We start from the raw sequence: 20,420 nt of genomic DNA, 5'->3' as shown, positions 1-20,420 counted from the left end.
TTCCCCAGGTGCAAATATACACGCCACTTGCAAGATCAGGTTTCTGCCAACAGTAGCAAAGCTAACGATATTTAACAGCTATTTTTCTATATCAGCCTGTGAATTCTATCCAGACATACCCTGAGTTATGGATAACCTACACATGCAGTTATTTAGTGAATTTGATGTTTTCAATATTGAAATGAAATACAGTTTATTTTTGCTGTTATATTTTGATGCAAAATTGGGCCTGGTATACTACTAGATATTCCATACCAAGTGTTTTCCTGTTTTACATCAGTATAAACTGTGACCAGTCAGGGTTTTTTTTATGCTTTCACCTAAAATTCTAATATAACATCATCAACTCCCTCCCCCCCTTTTTTTTTTTTTACCATTTTTATATAAAAAGAGTTGTTTCCAGCAACTTCAAGTACTGCAAGTACTGCAGTTGTGCAGTACAGTACTGTGCAGCTTTGCATAACGCAAGGTTATATAAAGGCAAATAAAAAAAAACACCTAGTATTTTAAAACTACACATATCATGTGCACCATATAGGTCATAATCCAAAGCCATTTTAATCTAAGTAAAATATTTGTTAAAACATTTACTACAGAACTGAAAAGAATTATTTATGGATGGCTGTATCCTAATTTCTAGCTTTAGAAAACCACAGCTAAGCAAATTATTCACGCAGAGTTAAATCACTGCCTGCCTGCCTTCCTCTCCTCCCACAAGAGGAAAGCAAACCTGGCTGCTTCATAATTTAATTTGGCCTAATGTAATTTGATCTCTGCAGATTTTAACTGTAATATCATCAAAGTCTTTCATTCTTCATTTAGAGTTTAGCTTTAATAGTTCAGGGAGATCATTTCTCTCTCTATTGGTTAGATAATATCACACATTCCAGTTGTCCTTTTTATTCCATGTACCTTAACCACGGTACGCCTTTCAGCGCAGGCCATGGCCCTGGCTTTGGTACCTACCCAAATGTTTTCCACAGGTGTGCAAGGAATGCAGTGCCTGACACACAGCAGTATCAACACAGTATGCTACACAAGAGAAAAACATACGAAGGAGAACAGTCTGTTGATAAAACCAAACAATTTCTTAGAAGTGTTAAGTAATATTTTCTTTTTTAACTGAAAGTGGAGTATTTGAAGTGGCCTTGAAAAATACGAAGTTGGAATTCAGACCTATGTATTACCTGTTTAAACATTTAGTTAAACAAGACATAATAAAAACGTGTCATATACAAGATTGTCACAGGTGTATGAGATTTTTAGAAAAAAAGCAATAAAAATATTCTTTAAGCTGAAAATAAAATCTCTTACCTTTTATATCACGATCTCAGCTTACAGTCACTACATTTCTGCTTATTTTATACAAGTGCATATGGCTATGAAGGTCCGGAGAGAATGAGAATAAAGTGGTATTAACCTGCTGAAAACTGCTTAAAAGTCTTAAGCTGCAACATATAGATGTTCCAATACCATTTAAAAAAAACATTCACCTTTCAGTTATTGCTGATTGCTGATTCACAATCTCAAAATATCAACATACAAATATTTAAGAGGAAAAAAACTCAGTAAATTTAGAGCAGCAAAGTTTTTTGAACTGGACGTTTAGCAAATACTATGTTTTCCTATCCTTTGGTGATGATTTTAAGAGACACAAAAGCAATCAATTTGAAAGTTCAGGCCTACCCTTTTTGTGCCTCATATTAATGATGTGGGGAAGAGACAGAGAGAGAGAGAGAATACATCATTTAGTTAGATTTTGGAAAAATATATATTCTATTTTTTCTTCTGCCTTTTTGCTACATTTCATGTCTGCCGACATGCACAATGGTGCAAAGCACTACCGCTTCAAGAGCGACCATTGCAAGTCTTCGTAGCAATTTTTATAGGAAACATGCAAATACAGAGTATTAAAATTCGGAAGTACTTAAATAGTGAAAGTAAATGCAGGATTCACTGCTTAAAGCAGGCACTCTGCTAGGTTTTGTTTCGGCGTTTGGTTCCCCTCCACCCCCGACACACCAGCCTTTCCCTTCGAGTGTAAAGAAACAACCAGAAGCATATACACATCTATTGCTGTGTACCCAAGGAAAGGACTGTGGCTTGGAGTAAGTATTGCTTTTCATTAAATGGAACAGAGTTCAAGAAGTGAGAAAAACACTTTAAAAAAGAAAAAGGAAAAAAGCTCAGATTCCATGTCTGAAGTTGAGAAACCTCAAAACGAGCCACGTTTGTTCTTGCTTTTAAGACATGTACAAAATGCCATTTCGAGCCACACAACCTGATGGTTCTAGAAGTCAGAGAAGAAATCTTGAGGGCCCAAGTGAATAATAAAAGGTGCGATGCTGAGAGGCTGGCAATAGGGACTGTCAATGAAAAAACCACCTACAGTGGGAAAAGAGCAGAGAAGCAAAAACTTCATGTTAATTTCGGAGAGACTGGCTGAAGCTAAAGCTCCATTTAAATTTCTCTGCTCTTTCAGCTGCAAGTGGAATTTTCATTGTAAAATGGGCACTTTTAATTCTTTGAAGGTATTGAAACATCTAACACTTCCAAGGTTACCACTTTCTAAACAAAGAACTGACAGCTCATTCATATTTTCAGTAAAGCAGAGAAATGTAAAATATGCAGCAAGGGGGCAAGTTTACAATGTGGTTAGTAACTCCCAACAAATGACAAAAAAATAAAAAATGACTTCTATAAATCATCTGAAATGACTGCCATCATGTTGGAAAAGAGCATAGCGCCCTCCTTGTTTTTGAAATAAGAACAAGTTATTTGGCTTATGAATGTTCATCGTATAGAATTGGTTCAGAGAATATTTTGTTTGAAATTTTACAAAGCTGGGGATTAAAAAAAAAAGAAACTACAAACAGTTGCCAATTAGGGGAACTCCAAAAGAGAAGGGGGGGGGAAAAATGTGTGCAAAGATTCCTTTAATGAATATTTGATTAACAAAAATGGGCTCTTATCAGCCATGCTTTTTCTGCTCCGTGATGGCTTCCTTTCATCCATAGGCCAGCAAAAGATATCGGTGATTTACGAGCACCACTCAATTTGACTCCATTCCCAAAACCCTGCTCTTTATTTCAACACTAACGCATGGATGACAACAGCAGGCTCACCACCACTTATCAATAGATGGACATTTTTTATTAAAGTACCACCGACACCAAACGAAAGCGAGAGCTACGGCAGAAGAAAAACCATTTAAGATATAAACACATTCCTAAGCACAAATACTTAGCTTAAGAATAACAGCTGCAGTTAATTCCAAGAAAAGCAGCTTGTTATATAAGCCACCCCTTATTATGCTTTTCTAATATTCTTTCCCTGTAATGGGGGGCGTAGGGGAGGAGGAACTTTACATTACTTTAAGCACTGTTCTTACACCCTCTTCATATAGAACGCTCCCCCGCCTCAGCAGCAGAGTCTGTTGGAGAACAGCATGTGTAAAGGCAATCTTTAAAAGAGCATGACCTGAAGCACACCTACTGAAAAGCAACGGGTGAGGTCTGAGTAGAGAAGTGCAACCAACAACGCTGCTTATTTTGTGGGGTGATACCTTAATAAAGACTACTCGAACCCCTCGTTAGAGCCCACAGCAGTTTTTATGCGGAAGTCTACAATACATGGAGACAGCGTGGAGCTGGGGCCTGTCCTGGAATTTCAGGCAGGTGCAGACACTCCTTAGCAGAAAGAAGATTCTTTCGGTTTGAGCACCAACTCTTAGAAAGTACTGGCCTATGGCTGAAGTGTGTCACTTTCCACAGCAGCACTCAACAAGAACTGGGACAATTAAATAGCAAGTTTTCATGGGGACCTTGTTGCTGCTTTAGATTCTTATAAATGTAAGGGGGAAAAGGAGAACCCTTTGTTTTAATAGAAGATTGACAACTAAAATGCTTTCTGTAGAAACAGTGGATGGAAAATCAAGAGTGGGCAGACAATCTTAAAAGTGAAAAAGGCCACAAGAACAAGTGCAATTTCTTTTTTTCTTTTTTTTTTTTTTTTTTTTTTTTTTTTTTTTTTTTTTTTTTTTTTTTTTTTTTTTTTTTTTTTTTTTTTTTTTTTTTTTTTTTTTTTTTTTTTTTTTTTTTTTTTTTTTTTTTTTTTTTTTTTTTTTTTTTTTTTTTTTTTTTTTTTTTTTTTTTTTTTTTTTTTTTTTTTTTTTTTTTTTTTTTTTTTTTTTTTTTTTTTTTTTTTTTTTTTTTTTTTTTTTTTTTTTTTTTTTTTTTTTTTTTTTTTTTTTTTTTTTTTTTTTTTTTTTTTTTTTTTTTTTTTTTTTTTTTTTTTTTTTTTTTTTTTTTTTTTTTTTTTTTTTTTTTTTTTTTTTTTTTTTTTTTTTTTTTTTTTTTTTTTTTTTTTTTTTTTTTTTTTTTTTTTTTTTTTTTTTTTTTTTTTTTTTTTTTTTTTTTTTTTTTTTTTTTTTTTTTTTTTTTTTTTTTTTTTTTTTTTTTTTTTTTTTTTTTTTTTTTTTTTTTTTTTTTTTTTTTTTTTTTTTTTTTTTTTTTTTTTTTTTTTTTTTTTTTTTTTTTTTTTTTTTTTTTTTTTTTTTTTTTTTTTTTTTTTTTTTTTTTTTTTTTTTTTTTTTTTTTTTTTTTTTTTTTTTTTTTTTTTTTTTTTTTTTTTTTTTTTTTTTTTTTTTTTTTTTTTTTTTTTTTTTTTTTTTTTTTTTTTTTTTTTTTTTTTTTTTTTTTTTTTTTTTTTTTTTTTTTTTTTTTTTTTTTTTTTTTTTTTTTTTTTTTTTTTTTTTTTTTTTTTTTTTTTTTTTTTTTTTTTTTTGCCTTTTGTAAAAACAGAAAAGAAAGGAAAACAAGCAGCTTTTGAGCTCTAAAGAACCCGATTGTAACATTATTGTCGTCCTTTCTCTGGGCAATACGGACTTAACAGTGTATCCCTGTAATTACGTAACAAGAGTCCTTCTGTGGGAACTTCCTTTGTTTAATACTTATTTCACAGAATGCAACCTAATAGAGAGAGACAGCCTAAGATTAATTCCCTTTGTTTCGTTTGTTTTTCAGTATTTTGTGCACAAGTGAAAAGCCTTCTTGGATAATTAAGACTGTGTCTAAAATCACAGTTACAGTATGCTGATCTTAAAGATTATAAGGAAACTCAGGTACTGATGCTTAACTATAAAAAATAAGATAAAACAGTATTTTAACCCATATTTTACTAAGTTTATTACACACCATAATATTTACAAAGTTAAATGTTAACTCTATTGTGTAAGTTTGTTGTTTTGTTTTTTTTTTAATTTTTAATTTTTTATTTTTTAAAGAACTATGCCCTGCATTTAATAACCCTACAACAAGTATAGGTCATTAACTGAATCTGTGTGACTGCATTAGGAAACAGGCAGTACTCTTGTGTTACAACAAAACAGTTTATTTGTGATCAGTGTTTTATATTCTATACATCCTTCACAAATTTAATTTTACATAATCGGATACTTCATTTAAAACGTAAGATTTAAGCTTCTAGTTCTTCCCTATAACAGAAGGCTGGTATAAGTTATTTGAAAATGAGGTAACATTTCACAGAACATTTTTTTCAAGTTTTAGAGAACTAAATTTGCATTTTGTTAAAATCAAAAAGTAGGAAAAAGATGTCTCTTTACAAATGACTTTGCTCAAGTATGTGTTCAAAGAAAACAGGATAAAAAGGCTTTTTTTCTTCTAACATTCTGTACTGTACTGTGTTGTTCAATCAATAGGAATTAGCTTCTGCCATTTGCTAAAAGAATGAGTAGTGGGGAACAGGATAAGTTGGGAATTTCATAACTGGTAACAGAACCATTCTCTTGGGTAAACCTACAGAGAGAAGAAAGGGAGAGGACTCCAAATAAGTTCAGTGATCCAAGAAAGTCAAATAAGAGCTTACAGTAGTGTTCTCATTAACCTTTTCCAGATCAGTCAGTCAATGTGATTTTAGGGTGCAGAGTCCCATAAACAGTAACACTTCAACACACTGCACTATTTCAAACAGATGGTTAGCTTAAAGTTTGCTTTTGTTTTTGTCCTGTGTTTGGTAAAATTAAAAGTAAGCAATATTCTCAAAAGCAGAGTGTGTATTTAGACTTGAAGCTCTACTTCATAATCTTTATGATAATTAATCTCTACTATCTCATTCTATGTTTGGAGTTAATTTCACAGGCCAGTTACAATTGCAGATATTCTAGACAGGCACTGCTGTGCATAAAAGAGCAGTTTTGATAAGCATCCAGGTAGGTCAGCCAAAAGTCAAGCACCTACAGTAAATTCTGCATTTCCTCTCCTGTATTGAAGTGGCAAATCTGGAAAGATTAATATCTGCCTGATTTCGTGATTATTATAGAGTTCTTGTGGCCTCGCAAACTTCTGCACAATTAAATGTTTGTTTGTTTTTTTAATCTTTCCTATTTATAGTATTTAACCTATGTATCCATTTAGAAATCACAAAGCAGCAACAGCAGGTATTCCAGAGCACCAGATGATCAAAGTGAAGTTTCCCAACATGCAACAGCTTACAAAGGCAAAGAGACATGTTTACCTTACAGCCAAAAAGCATTATCCCAGTACTTTGCATCACAATCATAAGACATTAAAAACAGAAACTCTTTATGTGAAAAATGGGGGCATTCAATTCCACAATGCTTTGAAGTCAGTGATACCTCACATATACACAGCTAAGTGATTAAAATCCAGCTCCCAAAATAGGCATCGTGAGAAAAAACACGAAACAGAAGGAATGAGTGAAAAAGGCAAGAAAAGCTGCAAGGAGAGTTGGTAGCAATTGTATTCTTTTCTTCAGCAGGGAAAGGATTCCTCTTACGTCACTATGTGTCCCTGCTTGTAAAAATACATATATGCAGATACCACTCATCTTAGTTATAGTCCCTGACTATTGCTTGGAAAGAACAAAAGGGATTTTTTAGAAATCCATTATCATGAAGTAAGCCCTAAACTAAATTTCTTTTCATTTTTCCTTGGGAAAACATGTAGCTGTTCCTTGTGTAATACAACACAGAAGACAACGCACAGAGCACACTCGACGGACAGCACTGCTGTCAGCTGCCGTTCTGTCAAAGCACTTGGCCAGTCAATAGGGCAGGAGTTCTACAACTAGAGAGGTTTGCTTTAATTTTGAAGGGAGAATTCCACAGTGTAAGTGCAGCCCATGGGCCCTTTCTCCCTCCCTCTCCACTGTAGGACTACGGAATAGGACCAGCTGGTCTCAGTCAAGCAAAGTGAACATTTTCAATAAAGCAGCAGCATTCCTCCACTGTTTATAGCTCATACCTCTAAAAGAAAGCAATGAAATCAACGTTTCAAAATATTTTTAACTTTTATAATGCTATCAGGGGAGTTGGAATTGCCCAAGCTATACAAATTTGAGAGGAACCAGTATTGCAAATGCTACAAAAGCTAGAAAATTAATAGCAAATTGCAGGCTTAGTTTCCCATTCGAAAAACTGCAGGCCTTGAAACGTACTCAACTTGTCATTTGAGCAGCAGGCTGTCACCCAGTCCTGCGACAGGAGAGGACAGTGGGACTGGTTCCGGTGGGCTCACTTTTTGTGTGCCAGGATGCATCACTGACTCCAAACTGCTTTGCTCCCATTGCCACATAAACCTCATTCAAAGTAACCAAAAGGGCCGGTTAGAGGTATGCATTGTTAGTCTAGCATAAAAAAAGCCAGTGGGTAGGGAGAAGCTGAGTTAAGAAAAACCCTTCCATCATAGATCTCCGATTATTAGTTTATTTTACAATCTTCAGGAAACCAGTGCTTTGCCAGCCTAAGATCGCTATGTTTCTTAATAAAAAGCATTGTGGCAAATTACCATGTCCTAGCCTCCTTGCAATCCGATTGCTAACGGCGTAAGCTACAGAAAAAACATTCTGCTTGTCCCAGGCAGCAGTGGTTTAGGCTGCGGGGGGGTGGGGGCGGGTGGGTGTATATGCACATAGACTTCACGGAGTTGACAGCATTAAGGGAGCTTTGTCCACGAGCCACTTAGACTTGGGGACAAACATTTCGCCAATGTTACTGCAATGCCATTTAGATAAACATGGGTCAGAGATGCTGAAATAGGCCCTTCGGTAGTCTTTGAATGGAGCACAGATTGGCTGTAAAAAGTAGAACTACTTCAATTCAGTTTCAGTATGAAAGGGAACAGGCAATTAGAACAAGCAGTCCTTCCACAAATCAGGCAAAGCATAGGCAAAAAAGCTACTCCAACCAAAAAAGAACCACAAGGTTATGGCATAAAAGTGTTGTTGTTGTCATGGTTTAAGAGCTTTAATCTCTTTGAATTTCTCCTTGGACTGCCACATTTGGACTGCCACAACAGTTTCTGTATCATTTCTAGTTTGTTAATTATTGGGCTATACATACCGTAAGCTGGCGCAGCTGTACTATATCCATATGGTGCTCCATAGCCTGCAATATAAACAGATAAGGGATGTGTTTCATTTTCTACAGTATGTGAAGACAATCAGTGTTTGCACACCAACACACAGGGAGGGACCCTTTCTGGTACATGAAGCAGGACCACAGAAAAACCAAACTCACACGAATATGTATATATCTTGCTGAAAACACTAAAATCCTTCTACATGGCGGCTTGAAGAACAAACTACCCAATGACTTTTTTAGGCCTCAGCATCAAAGAGTTAAATTCCATATTTCATTTCCTTAGCATTTTCTTTCAGCTGAAGCCCTCAAGTCTGTACTGTCAGAGCATGGAGTTGGCATGATCCAGTCAGACATCCCGTATTTGCTTATGTTCTTCCTAAAATAAAAATACAGTCCAATGCAGAGAACAGTCATTTTCCTCAGCTTCCATTATAAAGAAGGGAATGCCAGATGCCTGTGGCAGATACCACATCACTATCAGTAAAGCTCCTGTGAATTCTGCTTTCTCTGCCATTTCTAACAGACAAAAGAAAGTTTCACAAAGGACGTCTGAACACCTAGAGGCAAACAGAGAACAGTATCTTTTTTCTCCCCCAAGAGCTAAGCATGACTCTGGAGTGAGACAAAAAGCAACAGTGGTAACATCAGTCCTGGTTACTACATCTCAGTAGTTCATGAAGTCTTTACAGTTTTTTTTTTCTGGTGGGATCGCTTGTGTCCATCACAAAAAGCAAGCGATTTCTCAGAAGAATAGGGGATGAAGAGAAATAATCTGTGAAGGCCAAGGCCAGTAAAAGCTTAACAACTACAGCGACTGGGAAATTAAACTTATTTCTGGAGTAATTCCATGCTGGCAAGAAGCATGCCCCTGGCAGGTTGAAGTGTCTCATAAATGACTCCTCAGGCAGAAAGACAGTTCCAAAAACAATGTTAACAGCCATTAAAAATGAATTACTGGTTTTTAGTATTTATAATTACATGAACATACAGGAACAATGAAGACGACATGCTGTCGATTGTGCCAGGAAGCAACTCTACCAAACACCAGGGCTATGCTATTAGCATGTGTGAATGGCTGAAGGGTATAATTAGAGCTCATGCTGTTATCTGAAAACCTGAACATGAGGAATATAAATTTTAATTTTTGGAAGCTATTGGATTTGCTTTGACTAAGGAATCCACAGCATCTCATTCTTACAAATTTGTGGTTCTAATTCCAAGTAAAAACAATGTCTAGGTTCCCTTCACATGTCACCTGCAAGCCTCAGACATGTTGTAGAGAGTCACAAAGAACAATGCACTTCGAAAAGTAAGGGGAAGGAGAAAGTGAACATTTCGTTAAATGTGCCTGTCATTTTAAAAACAAAACAACACAACAAAAAACCCTACACTATTTTGTTCCAGCCAGTAGCAGCTGAGCACTTCAGCTCTTCAAGCTGGAACAGTTTTGCTTCTGATTGCAAATCTGCCCTAAGGAATCAGCAATGAGATATCCTGACTAGTAACTCACCTGCTCTGTATGGTAAGCACCAAGGATAAATGTGAACCAGGAGGCCCTTGGATTTCTAAAGATGTTTCTGCTAATCAGAACAATTCATCATTCAATGATGAATTAACATCAGCCAGAGTATGAACAGAAATTCTTTTATTTTTGGTTTTTTGGCCACCACTAATAGATGCTGTGCTCACATGTGCAATTTGTGCAGAAAGTTTCTGGGAGCACAGTGACTCCCGAGCCTGCCAACATAATCTCCACAAGGGTTTTTTGGGAAAGCCACTCCTAATGCTGAAGGGCACATGATCCAGGAGGTTCTTAGCTACGAAGAGAGTTTTGGGAATTGTGCCATGGCAGTGAACTATGAAGACAACATACAATAAAATAATAAAGCCAGGAGAGCCATTATGCCCATAACTGTGTGCTCTGTGCATGCCGAGCTTCAAGCTGTACACTCATAAAGGACAGGTACTGCCAGTTTTTCAGCTCTTTGATTTATTAAAGGCCCATGAATTCTCCCTTCTGCATCATCTCAGATGATTAAATCTTAAGAAATCACTTGCATAGGTGACTGACACACATGGAAAAAACCATCCCAGCAGACAGAAATTAAACTATGAGCTATTAGTGTCATGCCTTACCTGGTGTTATGTATCCAGTAGCAGCAGCTGCCCCAACAAACGCCCCTCGTGTTAAAGCACCTCGTCCTCTGCCTCGGACAGCCTGGACTGCTGCAGAAACAGCTGTATTGACAACCCCTTTAGTCTGCCCAGAGTAATAAAAAAATAGCAATTCAGAAAGTGAAAGCATTGCTGGAAATACAAGGCCATCTGCATTAAATCACCGCCTTTTAAAAATCTCTTTAAACATGCTTGATGCGCCAGTCTGTTAAAGGCAGAATACAGACTGGAGAAGTACTGTCCTAAAAAATCTGACTGACAGAAACCAAGCGAGTCCCTTGCCGGGTCACTGACTGCAGCACACAGCAGCACACACCGAGTCCAGGAGCACGTTCACTTCACTCAGACCTGGCAGTCGGCGTGGTCAGACTGCGTTTTTTACCTCAGTTTTGGTCGCATGGGCATGAATGAACACTGGTGGCTTCTGACCCTTTCTCTGCTGTGCCTCGCTGCTGTCTTTCCCACCTCTCCTCGATCTACAACATTGTCTTTGCTTCGCTCCTACCATTCTGAACCCACATAACTTCAGCAGGGCCAGGATTTCACCCCAAAGACAATTACCACCTCATGACAACACTGGACTGCTTTAACCTAACTTTACCAGAATGCCACCTTTTCCCATTGTCACCACCTACAAGCGAAAGAACAGCAAGGAGTTACAGAAGCTGGTGTTGCTCCGTGCAGCAGAGCACAGATGCCCCGACTACCCTCTGAAAACAATAAAATAATGCAAATCCAGGTATTTCAAGGACAAGTTTGGCAGTTATTGCCGTCATTGACCTACTGAAAAAAGAGCATATGAACAACAAAAAAGAAAAATCAGAATTTAGGAAGTGAATGAATCAGAGGTCATTTTCATCTCTTAGCTGCATGTGGAACATTATCCTGTGAGGTAGTGTTTTTCTCATTTACTAGACTTTCAACACAGTAATGGAAACTGAAATACTCGTAACCAAAGGTCTTAGTGAAATGGAGAAGACAAAAATAGGAGTTGACTGTTATCTTTTGTAAGTGTATTTTATGATACATTCTGCTCCAGCGTGAAATGACAAGAAAATCCTAATTCTAACGTATTTGCACAGGAGAGACACAAATTATAATCCTCAGGACTTAGTTCAGACTGTAGTCCTCTGGAGGAAGAACACTGTTCTTAGTTGTTTAGTTTCTGCTCTGTTCAACCTTAATCTTAATAGATTTGAGAGATCATTGTGGCTGTTAAACCTAATGGACAAGACCGAGCTTTTTATTATACAAGTCTTCCTCACCAAACAAAATGGCTCATCTGAAAAGCTGAAAAGATGCAAAAAAGGAGCAAAGATCTCAGCTTACTCCAGAATCTAGAGTTAATGCCTTTACCTGGCTATAAATGACTTATCTCCTAAGTCTACGCATCTTACATGATGAAGAAGCACACTATGGCTCTGGCCTGAAACACAAGAGACTTCCACATTGTCACTGGTTGAACCACTGACTTTACTGTATCTCCTCCAGCTAATCGGCACCTCTTTCTCTGTGCCTCCTTTTCTACTATATTTCCCACAATATGGTCCCAACTATCAGATTATATTGTTATAATACAATAATTATTATAGAAGAATAAAAATAGAAACCTCGCATGTGTGCATAAAACAAGAGACTGAAATCACTTGCTTCCTGCAGAAGTTCCTGTATCATAAAACAACCCAGCGCTGTGATAACAGAGCGGTCCAAAAAGCAAATAACAATTCTTACCTGAGGAAGAATCTTCTTTTTCTTGTTGTTTGCTGCATTAGGCCCAGAAAACAGTTTTTCAAGCGCTGCTAATGCAGCGCTTGCTTTTGCTACTTTCTTATTTGGGCCTGCACCTCTGAACTTCTGCCCATCTACTTCTACCTGAAAATTGAGACATGAGTTTATGCCTAGTATTTATCCTTCGTAATACCATGCTGCACCCACTCGTCATGATGTGCCCTCCATAAAGAACTTCAGTAGGAAAAAAAAAAAAAAATGCTCAGTGTTTTATGTGACAAATTTCTATTGCTTCTAGATTATGAAGCTGATAAAGAATACCTAAGTGATCCTGTGATCCATTATATTGCAGATATTATTGCAGAAATCTGGAAACTACAAGTGCAATTCAAAGAGGACCAGTATATCTATTTGATACTGAATTTAGCCAATGTACTTGAGCTTCTCAACACATGAATGACACTGCTAGGAAACAGGGGGTTTTAGGAATCATTTGAGGCTCCCCGCATCTTTATCAATGCCTTATATACCAACATCTTTGCCTACACTATACATACACGGCTTTAACTGGGATGCTACCTCATATCACTTTAAAGCCCAGTGCTACTTCAGAGACAGCACAAGTAGCTAAAGAAATCAAACGAGTTTATCCTCTGCTACAGTCTTTCCAAATACCCCGGTAAGCTGGCAAAAGCAGGAGATTCAAATCAGGTCACTGACATGGGGTTGCCAAGTGTGTTTGCAAAATTTGCACATCAGATATTTTTGTCAAGCTGTGGATCTTCTACTTCCCTCCTCATGTCAAGACATGATGTAATTTGGGGCTGTCAGAATCCAGTTTTAATTCTCATTGTATTTTTCTAAAGCGTAAAAGACATGCCTTTCCCCAGTCTAATCATCACAGAAGCAGTAAGAGATACAAAAACCTGAAAATATCATCACCACAGATGTGCATTGCAAAAAGCAAAATACAAAAAATCTGAACTGTAGCGGCAAGAAACTCCAAAGACCGTTAATAAAACCACCTACCAACTCTGTAATTCCGGTTCACTCACCTCCATCACAAAGCGCTTGTCATGGCTTCCACCTGTCTCAGAGATGAGCTCATACTTCAGACCTCTTCTTTTTTCATTGAGCTCCATCACCGGGTTTTTGCCACTTGCTGTGAGTATAGGACCCTGAGTTCTTACCTAGAGAGACATTATGGTGTTGCATTAGAGCCTTTATCTCTTCCAAAGGCAGGCAAAACATCTACAGCATTGTGGCTTACAGTGCCACGTGGCCAGCCACTTGGAGAATTCCAGCATTATCACTGTCAAGCCTCTGCAATAGTGTGTTCTTCCCAACATGTAGGCCTCGGCAGGCTTCCCAGGAACAGACCTGTATCAAAGATAACACTGCCTTGGCTTCAGTGTAACATGCTGCGCTAGAACAGCCGATGGAAAGTCTCTTCTCTAAAGAACGGCAGGGCGACAAACAATACTGTAAGAGAAGTCACACCCTCTATTTCTGTTGGCGAGAGCTACTTTGCTCGTGGCCTAGTCTGGTGTCTATACAAACCGAATGTTACACCAGCTGCACTTGGAATTTCAACCCTGAGGGTATCCAAAGCTGAAGCTGAGGCCATGGTGTCAAGTTCCCTGAAATCAAAGGTTTTATCACTGGAAGGAGAAATTAGCCTTCCCAACCTTGCACACATCTCTGCTGCTCGATCTAATTACGTCCTGGCACTACTGAGCTCTGACTGAAGAAGTCTCATATCCCGGGTCACATGTTTCAGCAGAAATACCTGTAACTGTTTGGAAAGCAAGGAACGTAAAGCTGAGATCTCAGTGCACCAGCATATCAGCCTGCATTAGAGTGCACTCAGCTACAGATACAAATGACTACTCACTAATGAAGAAAAAGATGATTGAGGGATCAAAACAATGTTTTCCAAAGCAACTTCTTATTTTGGATAAAGATCAGGAGTCCTAGTACCAGGACCTGCCCTTTGAAAGTAAAGTATCTCAAAAGTGTAAACGTGGAAACCCAAAGTCATGCAGCTTGGGAAATATCTTGGTCATCTTAAAATATTGCCCACTTTTGTGATAAAATATAATAAATTTTAAAGGAAAATTAACAGGTCGGTTTGCTGACCCATTTTCTTTCCCTGGAAATACATATGTGAATTGAGTTGTCCGTGATTACACACTCAGAAATTAAGTCCGGAAATTAAGTGGCTTCCAACTGAAGAAATTCATGTTTTAACATCTTGACAAGTATTCAAAGAACAGAACAATTACTTATATTTACAGCACAAGCCCCCCATAGTCCTGTGAAAAAAGCATTATAATGAACAAGAAAGCAGGGATCTACAATGGTTTATCAATACAGCCCCCAGAGAGCTTGCCGCAGGGCTACCAGGCAGACAAACAAATACACAAATTAAAGCTTTACTCAGTCTTTATGCAGGATGCTTCTCTAAAATCCCTCGTGGCAATTATGAACACTGGTCAAGGAAATCAGGAAGAGAAGGGTGAAGGGGAAGACATCTAAGCATGAGTTTAAAATCTCCTGGTTTCTCAATGGTGAAAAGAAACAAATACCAGAAATACTTTGAGAAAATATCCAATCAATGTACTACAGATCCATCATAGCTTGATTCCTGGGAACATTCAGCTGAAGTTACTAAAGTTACTGGAATTTTGTCCTTTGAGGAATACTCTATTTCCCACAACTTCAGTGAGAAAACAAGCACAGTGTGCTCCTTGTAGCACCTGACTTCAGCTACAAGTGGCAAAGTTAAAGTATACTATATTGAAACTGGAGCATTTTCAACGCAGCATTTTCTAGTCCATTCAATATGCATAGAGGTATAAAGTTTTAAATTTCTTAACATCTAACGAATTTTTATATTTTCATCGGTCTTCATGTGTATCAGTTTAAAATATTGTCTAAGTCTACCTTTTTGACAAACCCACTATTACAAAACAGAAATCGTGAAATTTGCATTACTAGAGCCCAAAGGCACCAAACAAGATGGAGGTGTCCCAATCATAAGACCATACATAAGCTAACTAGAAGAGACAACACCTGTCTCAGAGTTTATGGTCTTATAAGGACAAGATGGCTACCCCATCTTAAACTTGAGGAGAGGAGGCACAAAGATCAGTTATTTGTCCAGTGACACAAAGCCTATTGCAGATCTGAGACTGGAAACTCTCTCTTAATTCCTCATCCACCACCCTAACTAAAACGCCATTCTCTTCTTGGAGAAGGGGGGGGGCGGGGAATCAAAACCAACATCTCTCCATCACTTGTACTTTTGAATGCAATACTCACCTCTAGGGTAGCGGAGGTGTCAGCTGTGGAATTTCCAGTATTATTGCTTGAGATTGAAGACATTGTTTCATTTTTACCTTCAGTATCTGATTTTTCATCAGAACTCATGCACTCCACATCTGCATCGAAACCAGTTGGATACCCCATTGCTTGTAAAACCTACAACAAAGCCACATGAAATGAACTGTAAAATAGGTAGCAGTACAGAAACAAATACAAAGCTGATCACAACACAAAAGAATGTCTACCATACACTTAATAAAGGCAGATTGCTTAGAAATACATTTTCTCCTGTGTTGAAATGGAGAAAAACACAATAGCAATGGGGAAAATAGTTCCAGGCTTCCAGAAGTGGAATCAACACAAAGAGAATTTTAGTCTCAAAGGTAGCAATTACTCATGAGCATCATTCATCATCTCGAGAATTCCTTGTAAAATAATAGATTAAAATTCGGAAGTGCATCCACTGCATGACACTGCCTAACAGTATGATAAGGAGATTGTTTTGCACACCATTTTCCCTCTCTTCTCTGTGTATATGGACAGATCAAGAGATTGACTGTAGGGCAAACAAGACAAACAGTCTTACGAGAATTAAAGCATTGTACTTCTACAAGACGGTACTTCTGGAGTTTCCTAGGAAACCGCAGGCGACAGCTGGTAGGTACCCAAGTAGTACACAAAACGTGTCCCTGAAGCTAAAGGACTGATAACACCTCCCTTGCTTGCATTTTTCAGGAACACCAGAGGGTAGATGCTTCCAAAGCAGGTTGTACAGGGAGCAAATTCCTGAACCGAGATGTGAGGTGAAGGAATGCCCAGCTAGCAGAGTAAAGAACTGTCGCAGTAAGCCTACCTCTTAGTGAACCACGTCACAACCTCCAAGCTTCCTCCATGCTGCTTACAACCAGCAGCTATATAGCAAATGAAATTTTACTGATTAAGGTACTATTCATCAGTTCCTTCAAAAACACCCTCCACTAGGTAAGGCCAGCCTCTCCTTTAACCAGCTACCTAACCTAGTTGTACGGAGGTACCAGGCACAGGCCCAAAAGAATCTGAAAAGAACCTGAAGCTCCACTGAAAATTTAGTCCCAAGAACAAAGTTGCAAATATCACTATGTTCCAACACTGAATTGAGAACTGCATGGGTAACTCCAGGCTCAGCTCCCATACAATCGTGGTACACTTGGTTGCATTTTCAGGGCTTCTAAATTTTAAAAGGCCAGATCTAGCAACTGAAATGGTCACATTATTCCCCCTTATAAGTCTGGGAAGGCACGGCCCGGATCTGCTAGGAAAAAAAAAAAAGGGGGGAAAAAAAAAGCTAGCCTCTACCACACCACCCATTTCCTCTTGGCTTGAATCATGGATGTTTTGAAGTGTAGCCCAGGATTTGTATATGTGTAAATTTTGAGAAAACAGAGCTGGGTAGGCAACCGCGCAGATCTGGCTGACGCAGAGAAGTTCAAGGGCACAGAAGTCACAGCTTTTCAGAGCAAGTTTGGGGTTTTTGGGGGGATTTTTTTGTGGGTTTTTTTTTGTGGTTTTTTTTTTTTTTAAAAAAAACAACTGCAGGAAGGGAGGCAAAATAAAAGAATGAGACAGAAGGTCTGGAAGAACACACATGCAGAGAGCTGCTTTTCCTGGAGGAACAACACATTCCCTCAGATACTTCTGGACACTTTGAACTTGAAAGCACATGGGACAATGGGATTTTCAAAACTGAAATAAAAGGAAAGCAGAAAGTTGCCAGATGAAGCTTCTAAAAAGAAAATTCTTGTTCAAAACAAAATGAAGCACAGAATGACAGCTGGGCTTGTTCCTATCGTAAGTGCAGTTCTATTAGAAGAGGTTCTCTTTCACATGAATTGTCTGTAGGAAACTTTAGTTTCTTCCCAGAAAGCCAGCAGGCTCGCTCTGCTAGCGGTCTGAACTGTCCTCATGCAGCACAACGAGGATGTTCATGTTTGGCATTCCACTGCTTGACAGATCTAAGCTCTGTCGTGTAGAGCACCTACAAGGAGCAACAGTAGGTTGACTAGTACCTGAATGATACTAGTCTCTTACTGAAAAATTAACTGGAGACCAATCATTTATGTACATCGTTTATCCCAGCACTCAAAGGTACTCTTCAGACACTGAAGACAGGAAACAGCTCCGTGTTACCAGGAGCTCACAACCCAGGAATGGACACAGAGAAGAAAGGGGAGAAAGAGGGAGCCACCAACATGCCATTTTCAAACCAATAGGAGGAAGGAGTAGAACAGAACAAAACTGAACCCCTCCAGTCCAGAACTTAAACACCATGTTCAATCCATTGTCAAATGAGCTGACCTGCAGAGCCCTGGGAAGTTCTCCCTCCCCTCCCTCATGCTCTTTGAGCCATGCCCAGCTGTGTTTAGAGTATATAGGTAGTAGCTCAGCTTCATCCAGATTTTTTTAATTTTGAGGTTGCGTATTACTAGTTCTAACCATATTTCATAGTCTATGTTCCAAGATCTGGGGTAAGCAGATTACTTCAGGCTGCCTTACCTTCACTGCCACATGGAGCTTGGCTGTTTTCTTAGAAGGTCCTGATGCTTCATATGTTGTACCATCAACATCTACAGACATTGTGAAGACTGGGGCATGGACTGGACCAGACTGTGACAGCAGCTTATACTGAAGCCCTGGCCTGATTTGGTTCAGCCTCATCAGAGCATTCATGAGATCTATTGCTTTACTATCTAGTACTAGTACAAGATAGTAGAAAGGGGGAGGGGGAAGGGAAAATGAACAAAACAAGATGAACAGAAAAATGAAACAGTTTGCATTTCAGTGCCTCTGTCTGTATAAAGGAGCAAAACAACCCGTCAGCCTCTCAGAGGTTAAGGATAGCCATAACACTTAAGTCTTTAATAAGCCATTCTACTTTTGGGTAACAACTATAATTACCCATTTTTTTATATTGTTAACACAACTCTTTTGCAGCTAGCTATATTCTTCCTGGCTGCTATAAAAGGAGTAACAAGTTTTATAACTAGCGAGGAACCAGATCCAGAACTGGCACCGAAGTAGCACAATGAAAATAGCCCCCAGAACTGACTGGATCCCAGCAATGCTGAGAGACTTCTAGTCTGTGCACATATGCAATGCCAACGTTTTGTAGATTAAGCATTGCTATAAAAGGAGTAACAAGTTTTATAACTAGCGAGGAACCAGATCTAGAACTGGCACCGAAGTAGCACAATGAAAATAGCCCCCAGAACTGACGGGATCCCAGCAATGCTGAGAGACTTCTAGTCTGTGCACATATTTTTTGTATATTAAGCATTTTATTTTTGTTGTGGGAGGTCTTGAGAGACCAACAACTAGCTCAAGAAGGGGAAGGATGCAGAAAGGCAAATCTTCACACAGCAAAGTCACTGCAGTATTTTGAGGGGAGGTGGGGGGTGGGAACAACCAACCAAAAAAAACCCACCACAGTAGAGGGACGTTATTAAAAAAAAAAACAAAACCTCAGCTGCTTGGGCAACTTAAATTTTACTGTAACTTGATGGGAAATCCCATTTAAAAATGCAAATCATTCAGTTAGTAAAACATGTCAGGGGAAATTCAGATGCACAATAAGAGATGTGTTTGACATTCCGAATGTGGGGTGATAACGACAACATTTTTTGTTCCAAAGACTTTTTCACGTTATTCCACATCAACACAGAGAAGCTTTTAAACCAGCTCCCACTATACAATAGATCTTTGAAAACAGAATGGAGAAGTGTTGCACTTACTTTTCCTCAGATTACGCTTCATCTTTTTATTTGGATCTTTATCATCCCCGACACTATCTTCGAATGGTCTCTTAAGAGCAGATGAGCCTGTACCTAGGGTATAAATTTCCTTGTAATATGGACATGCTATTAGAAAAACAAAATTCCACAGCAGGAGTCTGATTAGTCCCATACTGTTCCTTGCATGTTTATAATGAAAAGAACTCAACCATCAATCAAAGCTTTCTTATTGCTACACATAAGCCAGTATTAGCTTATTGCTCACTGAACCAGGCCACGTAAGATGTCTGTTTCCAATATCATGTGTGATATAAGTAGTTTAATTCTGTAGTGTTGGTTTTTTACAGTTAGTCTAAGGCAAGAACTCTAATAGTATTGTTCTTCAAAAAATATACATGGAAATTTATTTTTATTAGATGTATATCGTTTTCTAGGAAGAATTCTTGAGTAATTCTTATTATGGACACTCGTTATATGCTGTTTGACCAGTCTACAGTCTCTCCTTCCCCAGCATAAGAATCATAAACACTACTTTCACTCTTCAGACCCCAAAGGACTTTACTTAAAGAAAATAATCGGCTATATTCTAGCTGTACTGCTGCTCCTCTGTTGGTACTTCTAGAGAATAGAACTTCCAGATTTTCTCCTAACAATGAAATATTTAAAAAACAAACCCACACATTTAACACAAAGAAAAGCCTTTACCTTGCATTCACAGTGTATAATTCAGGAATTTCACCCATTCTAAATTAACCCCTAGTTTACTGCCCAATTAGTGATTTTTGGAGCAAACAATACCTACCTTCTTTGTCAGTTACTGACCAGGAATATTTCTGAAATGACTTATTTGATGGGAGGGGATCCATTTCCAAAACCTTATAGATCTGACCAAAGGCTGATAATCTGAGGGCATGCTATAATGTGACAGTAGAAACGTAAGTTACATCACAGCACTACTTTACCTTGGTTGTCTAAGTTCCTAAATTAGTTTGTAGACACAAAACCACTTCTTCTATGAGAAG

General features: G+C 38.0%; 1 protein-coding gene across 2 annotated transcripts in view; it reads right to left on the bottom strand.

Annotated features, from left to right (window-relative positions):
- Positions 1 to 5,274: 5,274 nt before the first annotated feature.
- Positions 5,275 to 20,420, bottom strand: part of STRBP (spermatid perinuclear RNA binding protein) — a 33,448-nt gene continuing 18,302 nt past the window's right edge. The window contains exons 9-17 of one of the 2 annotated variants that reach the window (XM_009584626.1): positions 20,201 to 20,312; positions 19,399 to 19,491; positions 18,164 to 18,363; positions 15,629 to 15,787; positions 13,360 to 13,494; positions 12,308 to 12,448; positions 10,538 to 10,661; positions 8,381 to 8,425; positions 5,275 to 5,816 (exon numbers count right to left, since the gene is read on the bottom strand). In XM_009584626.1, coding sequence (XP_009582921.1) covers positions 5,740 to 5,816; positions 8,381 to 8,425; positions 10,538 to 10,661; positions 12,308 to 12,448; positions 13,360 to 13,494; positions 15,629 to 15,787; positions 18,164 to 18,363; positions 19,399 to 19,491; positions 20,201 to 20,312 — 1,086 coding nt within the window. In that variant the 3' untranslated portion in view covers positions 5,275 to 5,739. The remainder of the gene's footprint in view (positions 5,817 to 8,380; positions 8,426 to 10,537; positions 10,662 to 12,307; positions 12,449 to 13,359; positions 13,495 to 15,628; positions 15,788 to 18,163; positions 18,364 to 19,398; positions 19,492 to 20,200; positions 20,313 to 20,420) is intronic. The other variant, XM_009584627.1, reaches the window with a different exon arrangement.

This window comes from Fulmarus glacialis, unplaced genomic scaffold (genome assembly GCF_000690835.1).
Source record: "Fulmarus glacialis isolate BGI_N327 unplaced genomic scaffold, ASM69083v1 scaffold14208, whole genome shotgun sequence".
NCBI lineage: Eukaryota > Metazoa > Chordata > Aves > Procellariiformes > Procellariidae > Fulmarus > Fulmarus glacialis.
This window is presented reverse-complemented; position numbering and strand designations above follow the sequence as displayed.